The 13,931-nt window shown below is 40.7% G+C and overlaps 1 protein-coding gene across 3 annotated transcripts in view; it reads right to left on the bottom strand.

Annotated features, from left to right (window-relative positions):
* PHF2 (PHD finger protein 2) overlaps positions 1 to 13,931 on the bottom strand; it is a 121,850-nt gene that overhangs the window by 33,965 nt on the left and 73,954 nt on the right. For all 3 annotated transcript variants that reach the window (XM_053377765.1, XM_053377763.1, XM_053377764.1), the window contains exons 4-6: positions 10,863 to 11,023; positions 4,147 to 4,288; positions 2,345 to 2,531 (exon numbers count right to left, since the gene is read on the bottom strand). In XM_053377765.1, coding sequence (XP_053233740.1) covers positions 2,345 to 2,531; positions 4,147 to 4,288; positions 10,863 to 11,023 — 490 coding nt within the window. The remainder of the gene's footprint in view (positions 1 to 2,344; positions 2,532 to 4,146; positions 4,289 to 10,862; positions 11,024 to 13,931) is intronic.

A 13,931-nucleotide genomic window follows, 5' to 3' on the forward strand; every position in this document is an offset into this window, starting at 1 on the left:
CAGAAATATCTCTGTTCCACCAACAGCTAAAGAATGTTTTTGGGGCCTTTTCAGGTGTTGAGAACAGGCTCAAGAACTCACTTCCGTTTAATGGTTACAATTTAAGCCCTTCAATGCTAGCCTTTGAGTCACATGCAACACCGTACATTTAAAGAGTTCTCATGCCGCTCGAACAGTCCCTGTCCCCCCCCCCCCAAGAATCCTGGGAGCTGTAGGTTGTTTATGATCTCCTAACAACACTCTTTGCCCTTAACAAACTACAGTTCCCATGATTCTTTGGAGGACGCCATGACACTTAAAGATTGCTTTAAACATATGGCATGGATGTGAGTTGGCTTTCCTGTTTGGACAGGCCTTTGGCACAGCTGTCAACGTTTCCCTTTTTTTAAGGGAAATTCCCTTTTTCCGAATAGGATTCCTCACAAGAAAAGGGAAAAGTTGACAGCTATGGCCTTTGGCCTGCTGACATGAGTCATCTCCTTTGCTGCTTGTGAGGCATCACTGGTTTTAAATGACCACTGTTGGTTGTTGTTGTTGTTTCGTATGCTCTGTTTTTAACTGTCCTCCTTGTTATTACTTATTGTATTTAAACTGACTTTCTCCAATATGCATTGCATACTGTCATTAGCTGCACTGGACATGGAAAGACATGGCCTAAATTTAACTTACAAAGCAAGTTTATAAAATATCCTTTGAATTACAATGGGGTCCCCTGTCGGATGCGGTGACACAACCTTATTTTGTCTATCATCAAAATAAGTTAACAGAAGCAGGTTGTTCCTGGCTTTTATTCTGTAAAAACATGCTGTCCACCTTAAGCGTGTGAGTTCAAAATATTGCACAAAAATAGATTGACAAGTTTGTAGAGACAGCGGTATTAAAACCAGAATTGGGTTTATGTGAACAGTTTATTAGTTTGTGGCTGTTCGTATTTCTGAGGATATAAACATAGAAATCACACGAGGAAAGCTTTCCTATAGCGCAAGATGACTGACTCTTTGCCAAGACACAGTGCAATAATAATATAAAATCCTGGTCCAGTGAGGAAATATGGAACGAGCCTTGTGCTCTGATTCTGAAATCCCTCCAGCCTCGCCTCCAGAGGTGAAAGAACCCATTCCAAGCACCTCCCAGTGGCGCAGCAATAAAAAATACTAGCACATTTGCAAAGCTAAGCAGGTTCCAGTGTGGTTTCAAGTTGGATGGGGGACCGCATGTTGAGATTCCTGCCTTGCAGGGGGTTAGACTAGATGGATCCCCTTCAAAGCTACAATTCTACAATTTAACGGTTCAATGGGAAAAGGCAAGTTATCAGCACCACCGCACTGACAGAACTATGGTTCAGGGAGCAAATATACATGTACATATTGAAGCTATAAGAACATGACAAGGGACCTGCTGGCTCTGACCAAAGGCCCATTAAGCTGACATCCTTTTCTCACGGCAGCCAACCAGGTTGCTTTGGGAATTCTGCAAACAGGACCTGAGTACAAGAGTGCTCTCTGCACTTGTGAGTCCCATAAACTAGTATTCAGAGGCATATCGCCTCTGAGAGTGGAAGCAGAACATAGCCATTGTGGTGACACGTATCCAATGATAGCCTTATCTTCCATGAATTTGCCTAATCCTCTTTTGAAGGAATCCAAGCTGATGGCTAACATTGCACCCCACAGGAGTAAAATCCATAGTTCAGCTATGCACTATACTACCACTCTGCTTTTCTCTCAAACTGTATATGAAACGTAACACTGACACAAAATCTACCCCCTTTCTCATCCCCCACAATATAGCTGATCTGTAAAAAAGGACTTTTTTTATAATCTGAAAGTGGAGACCATGTATACACTTCTGTAACCCAAGAAAATCTTTAATAAAAACAATTAAAAAGAGAAAGAAAGGTCATGCTTCATGGTCTTATACTAGATGTTTGGGGGAGCATTTGCAAAATGACTGCCCAAACTACATGTCAAAAACCGCTGTTTGTTTCTGAAAGTCCTTAATACAGTGGTACCTCAGGTTACATACGCTTCAGGTTATAGACTCCGCTAACCCAGAAATATTACCTCGGGTTAAAAACTTTGCTTCAGGATGAGAACAGAAATCGTGCTCTGATGGCGCGGTGGCAGCAGGAGGCCCCATTAGCTAAAGTGGTGCTTCAGGTTAAGAACAGTTTCAGGTTAAGAATGGACCTCCGGAACGAATTAAGTACTTAATCCGAGGTACCACTGTATGTATTTTTAAGTCAAATACTTACTTTAGCAGCAGAGTTGAAATGGGATATTCAAGAAAAGAGAGGAATTACTATGGAACAGTGCATGATCAAATATGGAATAAAGCATCTTACTTTCAGGACATGGTACCAGGCAGAAGCGCCACCGGAGTCTATGTGAAAATCTGTGTAGCTGTCTTTCACGCAGATCAGGCAGTATTTGGTCACTTTTGGTTTTGCCAGCAAAGCATCATCAGGCCAATAATTTTCCGCCCAAGAAAGTTTCTTCACTATATCAGGAGACTCCACAAAACTGGACATTCTGTTTAAAATATAAAGCAAAAAAGAAAGGAATGAGCTTAAAGTCAGCATTAGAGTTAATCTCTGTCAGTCTCCTGTTCCTGGGGAAATTGCAGGATAGTGATTTCGGTTCTCAAAAGTACCAGTTCTCATGTAGCCATCTCTCTCTCACACACAAGAAGGATGAATTAATAATCTTGGAAAACATCAAGTTAGCAGAAGTATAAAAAAAACCTTTAGAACTTTTTACTGAGGGCGGGAGGAGCATGAGGTAAATGGGCTCGAAGAACTCAATGCCATATGGACTGAGTATGTTTGGTTTGATTAATCAAATCTGAGAAAGATTATTTTAGGCTAAAAGATTACTTTACCTGGGAGTCACACCCCCCTTTCATCAATGGAGCTCATTTCTGAGTAGACATGCATAGAATTTGACTGTTAGTGGTACTGCTCCATTCTCTCTCTCTCTCTCTCTCTCTCTCTCAATAAACCCGTTATAACCAATATCGAAACTGATTTGCCAAAATGTTTATTACCCCCCCAAACATTATGTAAATGTAAGAGCAAACAGTACTATCAGTTTTTTTCTGAATGTTTCCTGAATACTGAACAGCTTTATTTTATATTCTTCTTTTTAAGCACCTCTCGTGTGGGACCTTAAAACTAAAATGTTCCCATTGTAAATGTACGTATCATTTACACTTCGTGTCAAGGCAGAACTTTGGAGCCTGTTAAAATGCCATGCTCTTTGTCGAGCACTACAATATTTCCTGGCTGATGATTAAATCAGCAGCATGTGAGGATTGTTTCAACGATCCTCAAGAATAAAATGCTTCCCATCGTTATTCTTTCAGCAGATAGAGGAAAAGCTGTAAAAAAATACCTAATGAAAAATACCTATAATCACAGAGCTTTGAAATTGCTTTTGATCCTCTGTGTGGAAGGAAGGGGGTTACATTATTAAAACAATAAATACAGCCTAGAGAGCTATGGATACTACAAAAGAAATGATCTTGCAATTATCCTTCAGCCTTTCTATAATCTGCATTAATTATCACTCCTTTCTCTTGTCCAATAAGATGGAATTCTCTTCTAAAACAACCATTGTTTATTTTATTTTTGCCAGAGCTCATCATTTTCTCTGTTTATAAAGGAGCATTCTCCTGCCCCGTAATAATCTTTTTATGTCTATGTAGATTGCCCAGAAGTCCTACAAGAAAAAAGAGGTTTAAATTACATGGTTCAGCAAATCATATATTCATCAGTCGCCCACAAACATTGCCCACAGAAAAAAAATTCAGCAAACTGAAACACAGTTGAATAATGCGTCTGGAAGCAATTTCGTAATCTGTAGAGGAAGGCCAAACCATTGATTCAATCATTACATAAGACATAGGTGGATTACTGGGGAATTGTCTTTGTTAATGCTCTAGAAAAAATAATGATAAATATGCTGGGGAATATTCAGAATCTGTGCAGTAAGGCAGGGATGAGAAACAGTGACCCTTCAAATCCTGTTCGACTACATCTGTCATTCCCCCTGACCATTCATTATGCTGGTTGAGGCTGAAGGAATTGAAGTCCAGCAACACACCTGCCCATCCCAGGAATAAGGCAAGCCTGTCGTTCTATCTTACCTTGTATCTGAAAATTCCAAGTTAATTACATTGAGGACTCTTTTTCTGTTAGTGCTGTAATAGTAATCGACAAATTCCTTTAGCTTCATCTTGCAGTCCTTCTGTTTGGTGACATCGGTGACATCAACACTCCTTTCTGGTCCTGAAAGGGGGAAAAACACCAAGGAAAATGAGAATGTCAAACTGGAGCCAATATGAGTTGTGGGCCGAGGTGGAACTCAAAGGGCATGGTGGGTTGTCACCACAGGGTGTGCCTGAGGAGAAAATGGTTCATACCGTCTTTCTGTGAAACTGTGCTGATAGATAGATAGATAGATAGATAGATGATAGATAGATAGATATAGATAATAGATAGATGATAGATAGATGATAGATAGATAGATAGATAGATAGATGATAGATAGATAGATATAGATAGATATAGATGATAGATAGATGATGATAGATGATAGCTAGATAGCTAGATAGATGATAGATGATAGATAGATAGATGATAGCTAGATAGATAGATAGATGATAGATAGATATGATAGATAGAAAGCTTGTGAGCTACTCCAAGGTTTGTTATTTATTTATTTATTTATTTATTTATTTAAATATCTATAAGCCAAGCTTTTGTACGAAAATACAAGGCAATGCACACCACGCAAAAACTACAACAATAAAAACATCAGTCAAAACCTCCACTGGTTAAAAGAAAACTCACATTTCCAAGGCCTGCCTAAATAACATTGCTTTCAAATGACGTGTCTAAAGGAAGACAAGGATGATTCCTGCTGAGCCTTCAGTGGCAGGGCCTGCCACACTAAAAGCTTTGTCCCTAGTAACCTCGGAGGTATGGAGAACCACAATAAGTGCCCTATCAGAAGATGAGGGATCCAGCGGTCCTTAAGGTACCTTGGACCCAAGCTGCTTGGTGCTTTGTGAACTAACACACAAGAACCGTAAACCTGACCTGGTAGCAAACTGGCAAACAGTGCAGATCTCAGAAGAGCAATAACATGTTTCCAATAGCCTGCTCCTATGAGCAGTCTGGCCACAACATTCTGTGCTAGCTGCATTTTCCAGATCAGATACAAAGATGCTACATAAAGTGTGTTACAATAATCAAGTCTTGAGGTTATCAGCGCATGAACTACTGCGGTCAGGCTATTTCGTGCCAGCTGGAGCAAGTAGAAAGCACTCCTAGCCATGGAAGTCAGTTGGGTGGTCTATTCCAGGCACATTCAACTCCCAAGAGACTGTGATCTACTCCCAGTATAAAAAAACTGGCAATGATCTACCCATAGCTGTCAAGTGTCTCTTATTTGAAGGGACAGTCCCTTATTCCAGCGCCATGTCCCGCTGCTGTCCCTTATTGATGGATGTCCCTTTAATGATGTCCCTTAAATTTCAAAGGAAGCAGCTCCTCTCCCTCCCTCCCTGCCGGCCAGGGAAGAGGGAGGCTCCAACTGTGTTGCTTGGCTGTGTTGCTCACCCAATAAGAAGTCTAAGAACGACTGGGGGGTGGAGCCTGCATGCCTTGTGTGTGGCTAGTTAATGCAAGCTGAGAGGGTTTTTGAATGCTGGACGCCATTTTGTAGCATGTGCTGCTGCAAACTTTGCAGTGCAAAGCCAGGCCGGGGAGCCATCTTAAGTTGAGGCTGCATAGGCCTTGTGGTGCATGTGATTCAGATTCTATTCAGTTGAACCTCTGGTTACAAAGTTGGTTGGACAAGACACAAGATTTACCCACCCGGGAAGAATGGCAGATGAAGTTGATGGACTACATGGAACTGGCGGAAATGACTGGCAGAATCTGAGACCAGGGAGAAGAGTCGGTGGAAGGAGATTGGAAAAAATTTAAAGTTTATTTACAGAAATACTGTAAAATTAAGGAATGTTAGAAGGATGCTGGAATGAAGTTACATGGCTTTAGCAGAAAGGTTACAAAGAATTAAGTAAAAATAGATTGTTAATGGGTCAAAGTGGAAAATTTAAGGTTAAATTGGGTTAAGATAAATTATGGAACAAAAATTGAGTAAGATGGAATGGATTTGCTGAAACAGCTAATTGAACTAGAATACAAAAAAAGGGAGGTGTGAGGAGGTCGATGAAACAAGTAAATGAAAGATAAAGATAGGGAAACATTGGATGTGTTTTTAAATGCTTGTTTTTCTTTTCTCTGTTTTACTGTATTTTTTTGTTTTTTATGTATTTAATTTTTCATTTTTTCATTCTTCTTTTTTTCTGTAATCTTTAAACCCTTAATAAATATTATTTTTTTAAAAAACAAAACAAAGTTGGTTGGACAGTGTTCTCGAAGCTACCAGCATGAGTTTGACCAGACTGCAGGAGGACAGGAAGACTGGAGTGCCTGGAACAGGTGAGGCTGCAGGTCCCTTATTTTGGCTGCTGGTCCCTTATTTTCAAGGCTGCTGGTCCCTTATTTTCAAATCTGTAAGTTGACAGCTATGGATCTACCCACTATCATTGCCAAGAGTTGTTGAGTTTTTTGGGGGAAGAATTGACCAGAGTTGTTGAGCTTTTTTAGGGGATCAATAAGGAGCTTCATACCATGATCCACAACAAAAAACACCCCCACGATCAACCAGTAGATCGCAAACCACCTGTTGGACAGAGATGGAACACATAGCACCTCCAGACTGCAGGCCTGTTCTTTTAGAGATAGTACAACATCTCTTGCATCGTGGCCAGTGTTAAAAGGCTGCAAACTGCTCTACAGAAAATGTTCAGAAAGTGATCCTTGGTAAAATTTCTCTAGTCTATTTATTTTTCTTAAAATTCCCAAGTTGAAATTAAAGCCACATCCAAGGATGAAATGCATACAAGCTTTCACCTTTAAAGTGAAAACACAGCTGAGGTATATCAGTGTATCTGCATATACGATCCCTTCCTGCAAAGCACTGCTGCAGAAAATAAAATAAAATACATGTACAAGGCAGCTGTCCCCACTGAGGTATCACAAAGTATTCTCCAAAATTGAAGCTGTCTTTGGTGTTCATTTGCTGGAACCATATGTATTGTCACATCATGGAAGTCCTTTGTAGCACAAGAAGATAGTGCGATGTTGTCAATATTTCCCCTGATGCCTCAGGATAAGGCCTGAACAGGCCTGGAAGTTGCGTTGCTTGCTATATTTACCCCATGCTTGTAGGGTTTAATATGAATCTGTGTATTCAGCATTTATTCAGTGGAAAATAGCAGAATGTCAACATGGCAGGTAAAGTAAGAAAAACAGCACACTAACAGGGAGGATCAAAGCCTGAAAATGCCAGGTGGTTATCTTGCGTAGATAAGATGAGAGTTTGGCACACACACTGTTGCTTTCATTTTAAAGCCAAGGGGATATCTACAGTCAAACTCCCCTTTCTCCAGGAATGCTACAGGTGCATGACCCATATGCCAGTCAGCCTTGTCGGCACAGTGCAACACTATATAAGAAGAAGCCAAGGAGTTTGTGAAAGGAACACACAGCTACACACCCTGACACCCAGATGCAGAACTGGGAGGGAAGAACCCAGAGCCAACAGAGATGCTTCCCACTGGTGACCTTAAGTCTGAAGGGATGAAAGCAGTAGGATCTTGCATGATAGATTAATAGCCAAGCATAAGGCTAAGTTAGGCACTGTGCGCTGTTTCATGCCTTGTGCTTTATAGAAACCAGGTGCAGGAATTAGACTTCCTGCAGGCTAGCTTTGCCTGGCATCCCATGAGCTATGATTGGGCACAAATGGTGGGCTGGAGTATGTAGCTTTACCCCACTGGTCTTTATGTTTCTTGCTCTACTAACCTGTATGCATATCTGCAAATGGTAATCCAATTCAGCTAATTGGGCTGTGTTTAGGCTTATTGCGCAATTTATGCTTGGATATGCTTTATGCAGTCCAGTCCTGTGCTTTATGCTCAGAAACAGGCTAGCCATGTGCATTGTATGCTGATTTGTACTGTACAGGAATAAAGTGAGGAGCCTTCCTCCCCAAAGTGTGCTTGTCACCTCTGAATCACAAAGAACAGCTGCCCTTGGGCAGAACACCATACTATCTCTAGGCCATCTGATTGAGAAAAGGCTTCAATCTAGGATATTACTGATCATTCAGGAAGGAATGGCATTATTTGTCTCTTTTACTTGTTTTCCTACCAGCGTTTTAGTTATACACTTGGATTTTCAAATGTAATTTTTTTTCTTTTTTAAAATGCCTTGTTTGATTCATACGACCTTTTACATCACATCTTCTGCTTTCAAAGTATTCAAAATAATGTATAAATAAGCAGGGATGGAGACACATAAAACTGTAAGAAGTCATTATCCAACAGATTCTAGTACAGTGGTACCTCGGGTTAAGTACTTAATTCGTTCCGGAGGTCCGTCCTTAACCTGAAACTATTCTTAACCTGAAGCACCACTTTAGCTAATGGGGCCTCCTGCTGCCACTGCGCCACCAGAGCACAATTTCTGTTCTCATCCTGAAGCAAAGTTCTTAACCCGAGGTACTATTTCTGGGTTAGCGGAGTCTGTAACCTGAAGCGTATGTAACCTGAAGCGTATGTAACCCGAGGTACCACTGTACTGGCTTTTGAAAATAAATCTGTTCAGTTCTTTACAGTCAAATGTGGCCAATAAAAACCACTTCAGTTCAACGTGGGACTATGTGGGACAATCAGGATGTGCAAAAACACCATCTGCACAGGAGAAGGTGGGATGGATGGCTAAGTTTGCCATGGGAAAACCAGGATTCACTTTACCCAGGAGCATCGTGTCTGCCATTTGTATTTCATAAATTACTCACCCCCCCCCCATTTGCTATCCTTGACCATATCAGCTCATTCTTCTAACAGCTGCATGTCCAGGGATTGGTCAGCAGCTGCAGCTTCTCTCAGCACTGTGATAGGAAGATGGTCTCCTGGCAACACACAGCTTTTAAATGCAGGGCACCTCTCTTTGGGGTTGGAAATGGGTCCAAGACAGTCATGGGAAGCCTGATGCCCCCAGTTGTTGTGGACTCTCATCAGCCCCAACTGGACCAGCCAATGGTCCTGTATGTGGGAACTGTAGTCCAGCTACATCTGGAAGACCACAGGTAAGCAACGCTCTCATGGTCTAGGTGATCTAAAAGAATAGTGAAAAAACTAGATGCAAATAAAAGGTGTAGATGAGAAGAGGCAAATGGGTGTAAATGGGACATCAAGGCGGCAGCAGACCTGGGATATTAGCTCCGCCCAAGGCATGATGGAGAACAGCAACAACCAGGAAAAGATGGACACTACATTTTACAAGGACAGGAGGAAACATCATGGACAGAATAATTGTCACACACAGGAAGAACAAGGATATAGTTTGAGTGCCTCACCTGTAGTTTCATAAATCATTTAATGTGTCAACACGAATAGAAGTTATTAATATTGTAGTTGTTGTATATGGGATTATTATTTTGACTGGAATATAATTGAAATTAATAAGATTTTGGAATGCAGAAATAAAGAATACCATCAAACCATCAATTCTAGCAAGTGGGGGCCACCTAAATTATATAATTTGGTATTTGAACAATTGGTATTAGTAAATGTATTATAATTTGCCATTGTTATAATAAAGCTATTATTGGACTAATCGAAAACTAATAAAAATTATTATAGTAAAAAAAGGTGGCAGCAGGTCTGTTGAAATGCAGGTCTGTTTGGATCACAATTTTTTAGAGAAGAAGTGGCACAGGTGTGAAGAAAATTCATTCCTTATTACACTCACTGCACACCTCCCAATAATCCTTCTCCCCAGGCGCACTTTAGATATTGGACGTCAGCTGCGGTGGAAGGGAATGACAGCAAGGGAGAAGCACTGAATAGGGGAAGATATTAGCAATCATGCTGGTCCACAAAGCAAAGATGGAAGCTGCTTCACTCCTCTCCCAGTCTCGCTGCTGCTGTGCAACTAGGAGCTAAGTCGTGTGAACCTGGGCTCATGGTTTGTTTCTCTCAGACTAATCATGAGCAGTAAGCCTTGGCTACAGCTTGCTGTGTGCTTGGAGCCACACAAACCACAAACCTATCTTCACACACTAAGCCAAACCATGGTTGGGCCCAAAGCACAGCAGCAGGACCAATGGGGGTGGTGTAAAATGGCCACCATTCTTGCCCTGTGAACCAGCATGCTTATTTATGCTAACCCATAGTTTGATGGTATTCTGTGCACGCACCTTTACCTTTGCACCCTTCTCTTTATATAAGAATGGGCCAAATCCAAGTTAAGATGGCAGCCATTAAGGACTGTTATTTGGGCCTGAAAGAGAAGATGGTGCAGCAAATGAGGCATGAGGGGAAACAGCAGCTGCAGGATATAGGGGGAAGCAGTGAAGTTTGACTGAAGTTTGGGCTGAAGACTGATTAATGTGATCATATGGCTGGGAGGCAGAAAGGGCTGTAGCTCACAGGTACAGCATCCAGGTTCAATCCATGGCACCTCCTGGGATAGCTTCCTGGCTGAAGCTCTGGAAAGCCACTGCCAGCCACTGTAGACAACACTGGGCTAGATGGACCAACACTCTGACGCAGTATAAGGCAACTTCCTCTGTTCCTGTGTTCAGAAGACTGGCCATCCAGGTCACTAGTGGTTTGTGAGGATGTTTACATGTTTTCCCAGACTGGTGAACTACCTGAAAGAGCCTCCCCTCAAAGTGCTCTCCGTGAAGTAGGCTCTGAACTCAAAAACAAATACGTACCAACATAGTTTTCAACATCACTAACATAAAACGTCGGTGCAGGTACAGATAAGCCCAAGCCGTCCTTCTTTGGGATGAGGATAGGCTCTGTGAATCCATTTTCTTCCAAATATTCAACTGTTAGTTGGCTTCCAGTCAGTTTTATTACCACGTCTTCAGCACTAAAAATTCAAAACAATAGAAAGAATAATTCCAATATTAAAAGACTTTCACACCCAGTCCGTATTTTCTTTTCCTTTATTACTGATGAAGCAGGCTGCAGATCAATGTATGGCTCTCCTTGTTAAGACACCACTGGTCTATGAGCCTCTCTAAGTCTTGAGTAATTCAATCAAGCAGCCAGACAAATATGAAGAACTTTAAAAGAATGGTTTGTATTTCTGTTAAGTGCACATCTAGTGATGCCACCAAAGTTTATTTTTACTTATTCAAACCTTTATTAGGCATTATACAAATAAAACGATAAAAGAGAAAGAAACATATAAAAGCCTTGAGATATAAACAGAAAGGCAGCAGTTGGCTACATACATATATATATATATACATATAAAATCAGTGGTTTTCCTTGTTAACCTGCTCCTTGGAGGACTGCTACCAAAAACTCGGCTACCCCCGCCGTTACCCTTTGGTCAACGTCGGATAGGCAGAATCCCACACATTCACCTTGTTGGGGCTCCAGACCACCCAGAAGAGGGGACAGCACGCGTTGACGGAGCGTACTGTACAATGGGCACTGAAAGAGAATGTGCTCTACCGTGTCCGGGACATTCATAGAACATCTGCAGAATCTCTTATTTCTAGGGATGTTTTGATATCTTCCCCTGACAAATGCTGAGGGAAAAACATTCAAACGGGCCAGCATAAAAGCCCTACGTTGGGCTGGAATTATTAATTTGGTGACGTAATTGGCTCTGCTATCTAAGATATTTAAATCATAGAATATGGGCGAACAAATTTTGTTTACAGCTGCCATAATATTTTGCCTCTCGACATCCTTTAGTCTAGTTAGGATATTATGGAAAATGTATTGCTCATTAGAATTGTACAGGGGCTCCAGCTCGATGCCTAAAGATTCAATCTTTTTTTCGAGGTACTGATACCATCTTGATTTGTAGGAGTCTTTGAGCAAATCAGCGAGCAGACTTGATGGAGGGCAGCGAAAATGGCAGCGTAACCAGTACTTTATTGAGGTGGACCAGGCCCAATATTCCATTGTGTGTATGCCTATTTCTGCACACATTGTTTCATATTTGATCACAGCTGGGAGTCCAAGAATACGTCTCAGAAAGCTGGAGTGAATCTTTTTTAGATCACTATTATATGCTTGGACCCATAGCGGGATTCCATAGAGTATCTGGGATTGCACTTTTGTTTGGAATATCTGATTGGCCGCAGGAATAAATTGATTGCCTTTCTGATAATAAAAACGGGCAACAGCTGATGAGGTGCACTTTGCCTGTTTTATGGCATTTGTGCAATGATTTGCCCACCCTAAATTGCTCTGGAATAAGATTCCCAGATACCTATAGATTTTCACTTGTTGAATTTCCTGCCCTCTTATTTTCCATTTCTCTAATTTCCAACCATTCGAGAAGACCAAAATTTTTGTCTTCTCGTAATTTATAGAGAGCTTGTTACATTCGCAGTAAAGGATCAGAGAAGATATAAGGCGTTTCAGACCCAAGCTCGTTAATGATAGTAGAACAGCATCGTCTGCGTATAATAATAGAGAAACTGGTTTCTGATTAAGTTTAGGGGCATGTGATTCTATTTTTTGAAGGTGATCTGGCAAATCTGATAAAAATAAATTAAATAGGAAGGGGGCAAGAATACACCCTTGTTTTACCCCTTTCGAGTTTGGGATGTCTGATGAAAGGTGACCTTTGGTGTTAAGTTTGACTTGACAGATATTGGAAGAGTATAAATTTTTTATTAGGATCAATAAGCGCTGATCAATTTTTAATTCTGCGAGTTTCCTCCACAGCTTTGGGCGGTCAATTGAGTCAAATGCACCACGAAAATCTACAAAAGCAGCATATATCTTAGATTGCCTTTGAGATCTGTATTTTTCAACCAAATGCATAAGTATAAGGCAATGGTCTAATGTAGAGCAACCTTTGGAGAAACCTATTTGTTCTTTCCCTGGTAAATTTAGATTTTTCATCCAGGTAAGGAGTTTAGATAAAAGGTGCTTAGCGTAGATTTTCCCTATCACTGATAATAGGCTTATCGGTCTATAATTCCTTGGTTCTTTTGGGTCGCCATTTTTAAAGATTGGGATAATTATTGATCTTAACCATATCTCAGGTATGATCCCATATTTATCTATGAGAGTAAACAATTGAGCTAAGGGTTCTGCCCACCAATCTATATAGGTCTTAAATAATTCTATTGGTAGACCGTCTGGCCCAGGAGATTTCCCCGATTTGAAATTTTTAACTATCTCTCTAATTTCCTCTTCTTCTACCCTTGGCCACTCCTGGAGTTTATTGATTTTATTTTTAGTGGTTTCATTTCCTTTAAGTTCACTGTGTAGATTGTTAAATACCGATGTAAAATATTGGGACCATTTGGATTCTGCAATTGGTGGTAGAGTTAGTTGATTTTCGGGTTTCAATCCTCCGTACACTAGGTTCCAGAACGCTTTGTTATTTTTACTCTGAATTGAGTCGAGTAATTGTAGCCATTTTTGGGTTGCATATTTCTGTTTCTTTTCGGCCAGAATGTAATGATATTTTCTTTTTTCATCAAGATAAGAGGGCTCTAGTTTAGTGCGATTATTTTTAAATGTTTGGCGCAGTTTTCTTTTTAGCTGGAAACATTCATCGTCAAACCAAGGGCTAGCGCTATGTTTAAGTACCCCAACTTTAGGTGGAGTACTAAGTTCTACGAACATTTGGAAGATCTCATTATAAATTTTCGGAATATCGCTGTAGGAATTAGTGGTCTTTAAGTTGGATAATACTTGTTTTCTCAGGTTGGCTGTAAGTTTTTGCCCCACTACTGCACTCATTTCCTGGGACCATTTTAATTGGGTCATTTGTTTGTATTGAGAGGGTTCTATAATAT

This window comes from Podarcis raffonei, chromosome 2 (assembly GCF_027172205.1).
Source record: "Podarcis raffonei isolate rPodRaf1 chromosome 2, rPodRaf1.pri, whole genome shotgun sequence".
NCBI classification, from domain to species: domain Eukaryota; kingdom Metazoa; phylum Chordata; class Lepidosauria; order Squamata; family Lacertidae; genus Podarcis; species Podarcis raffonei.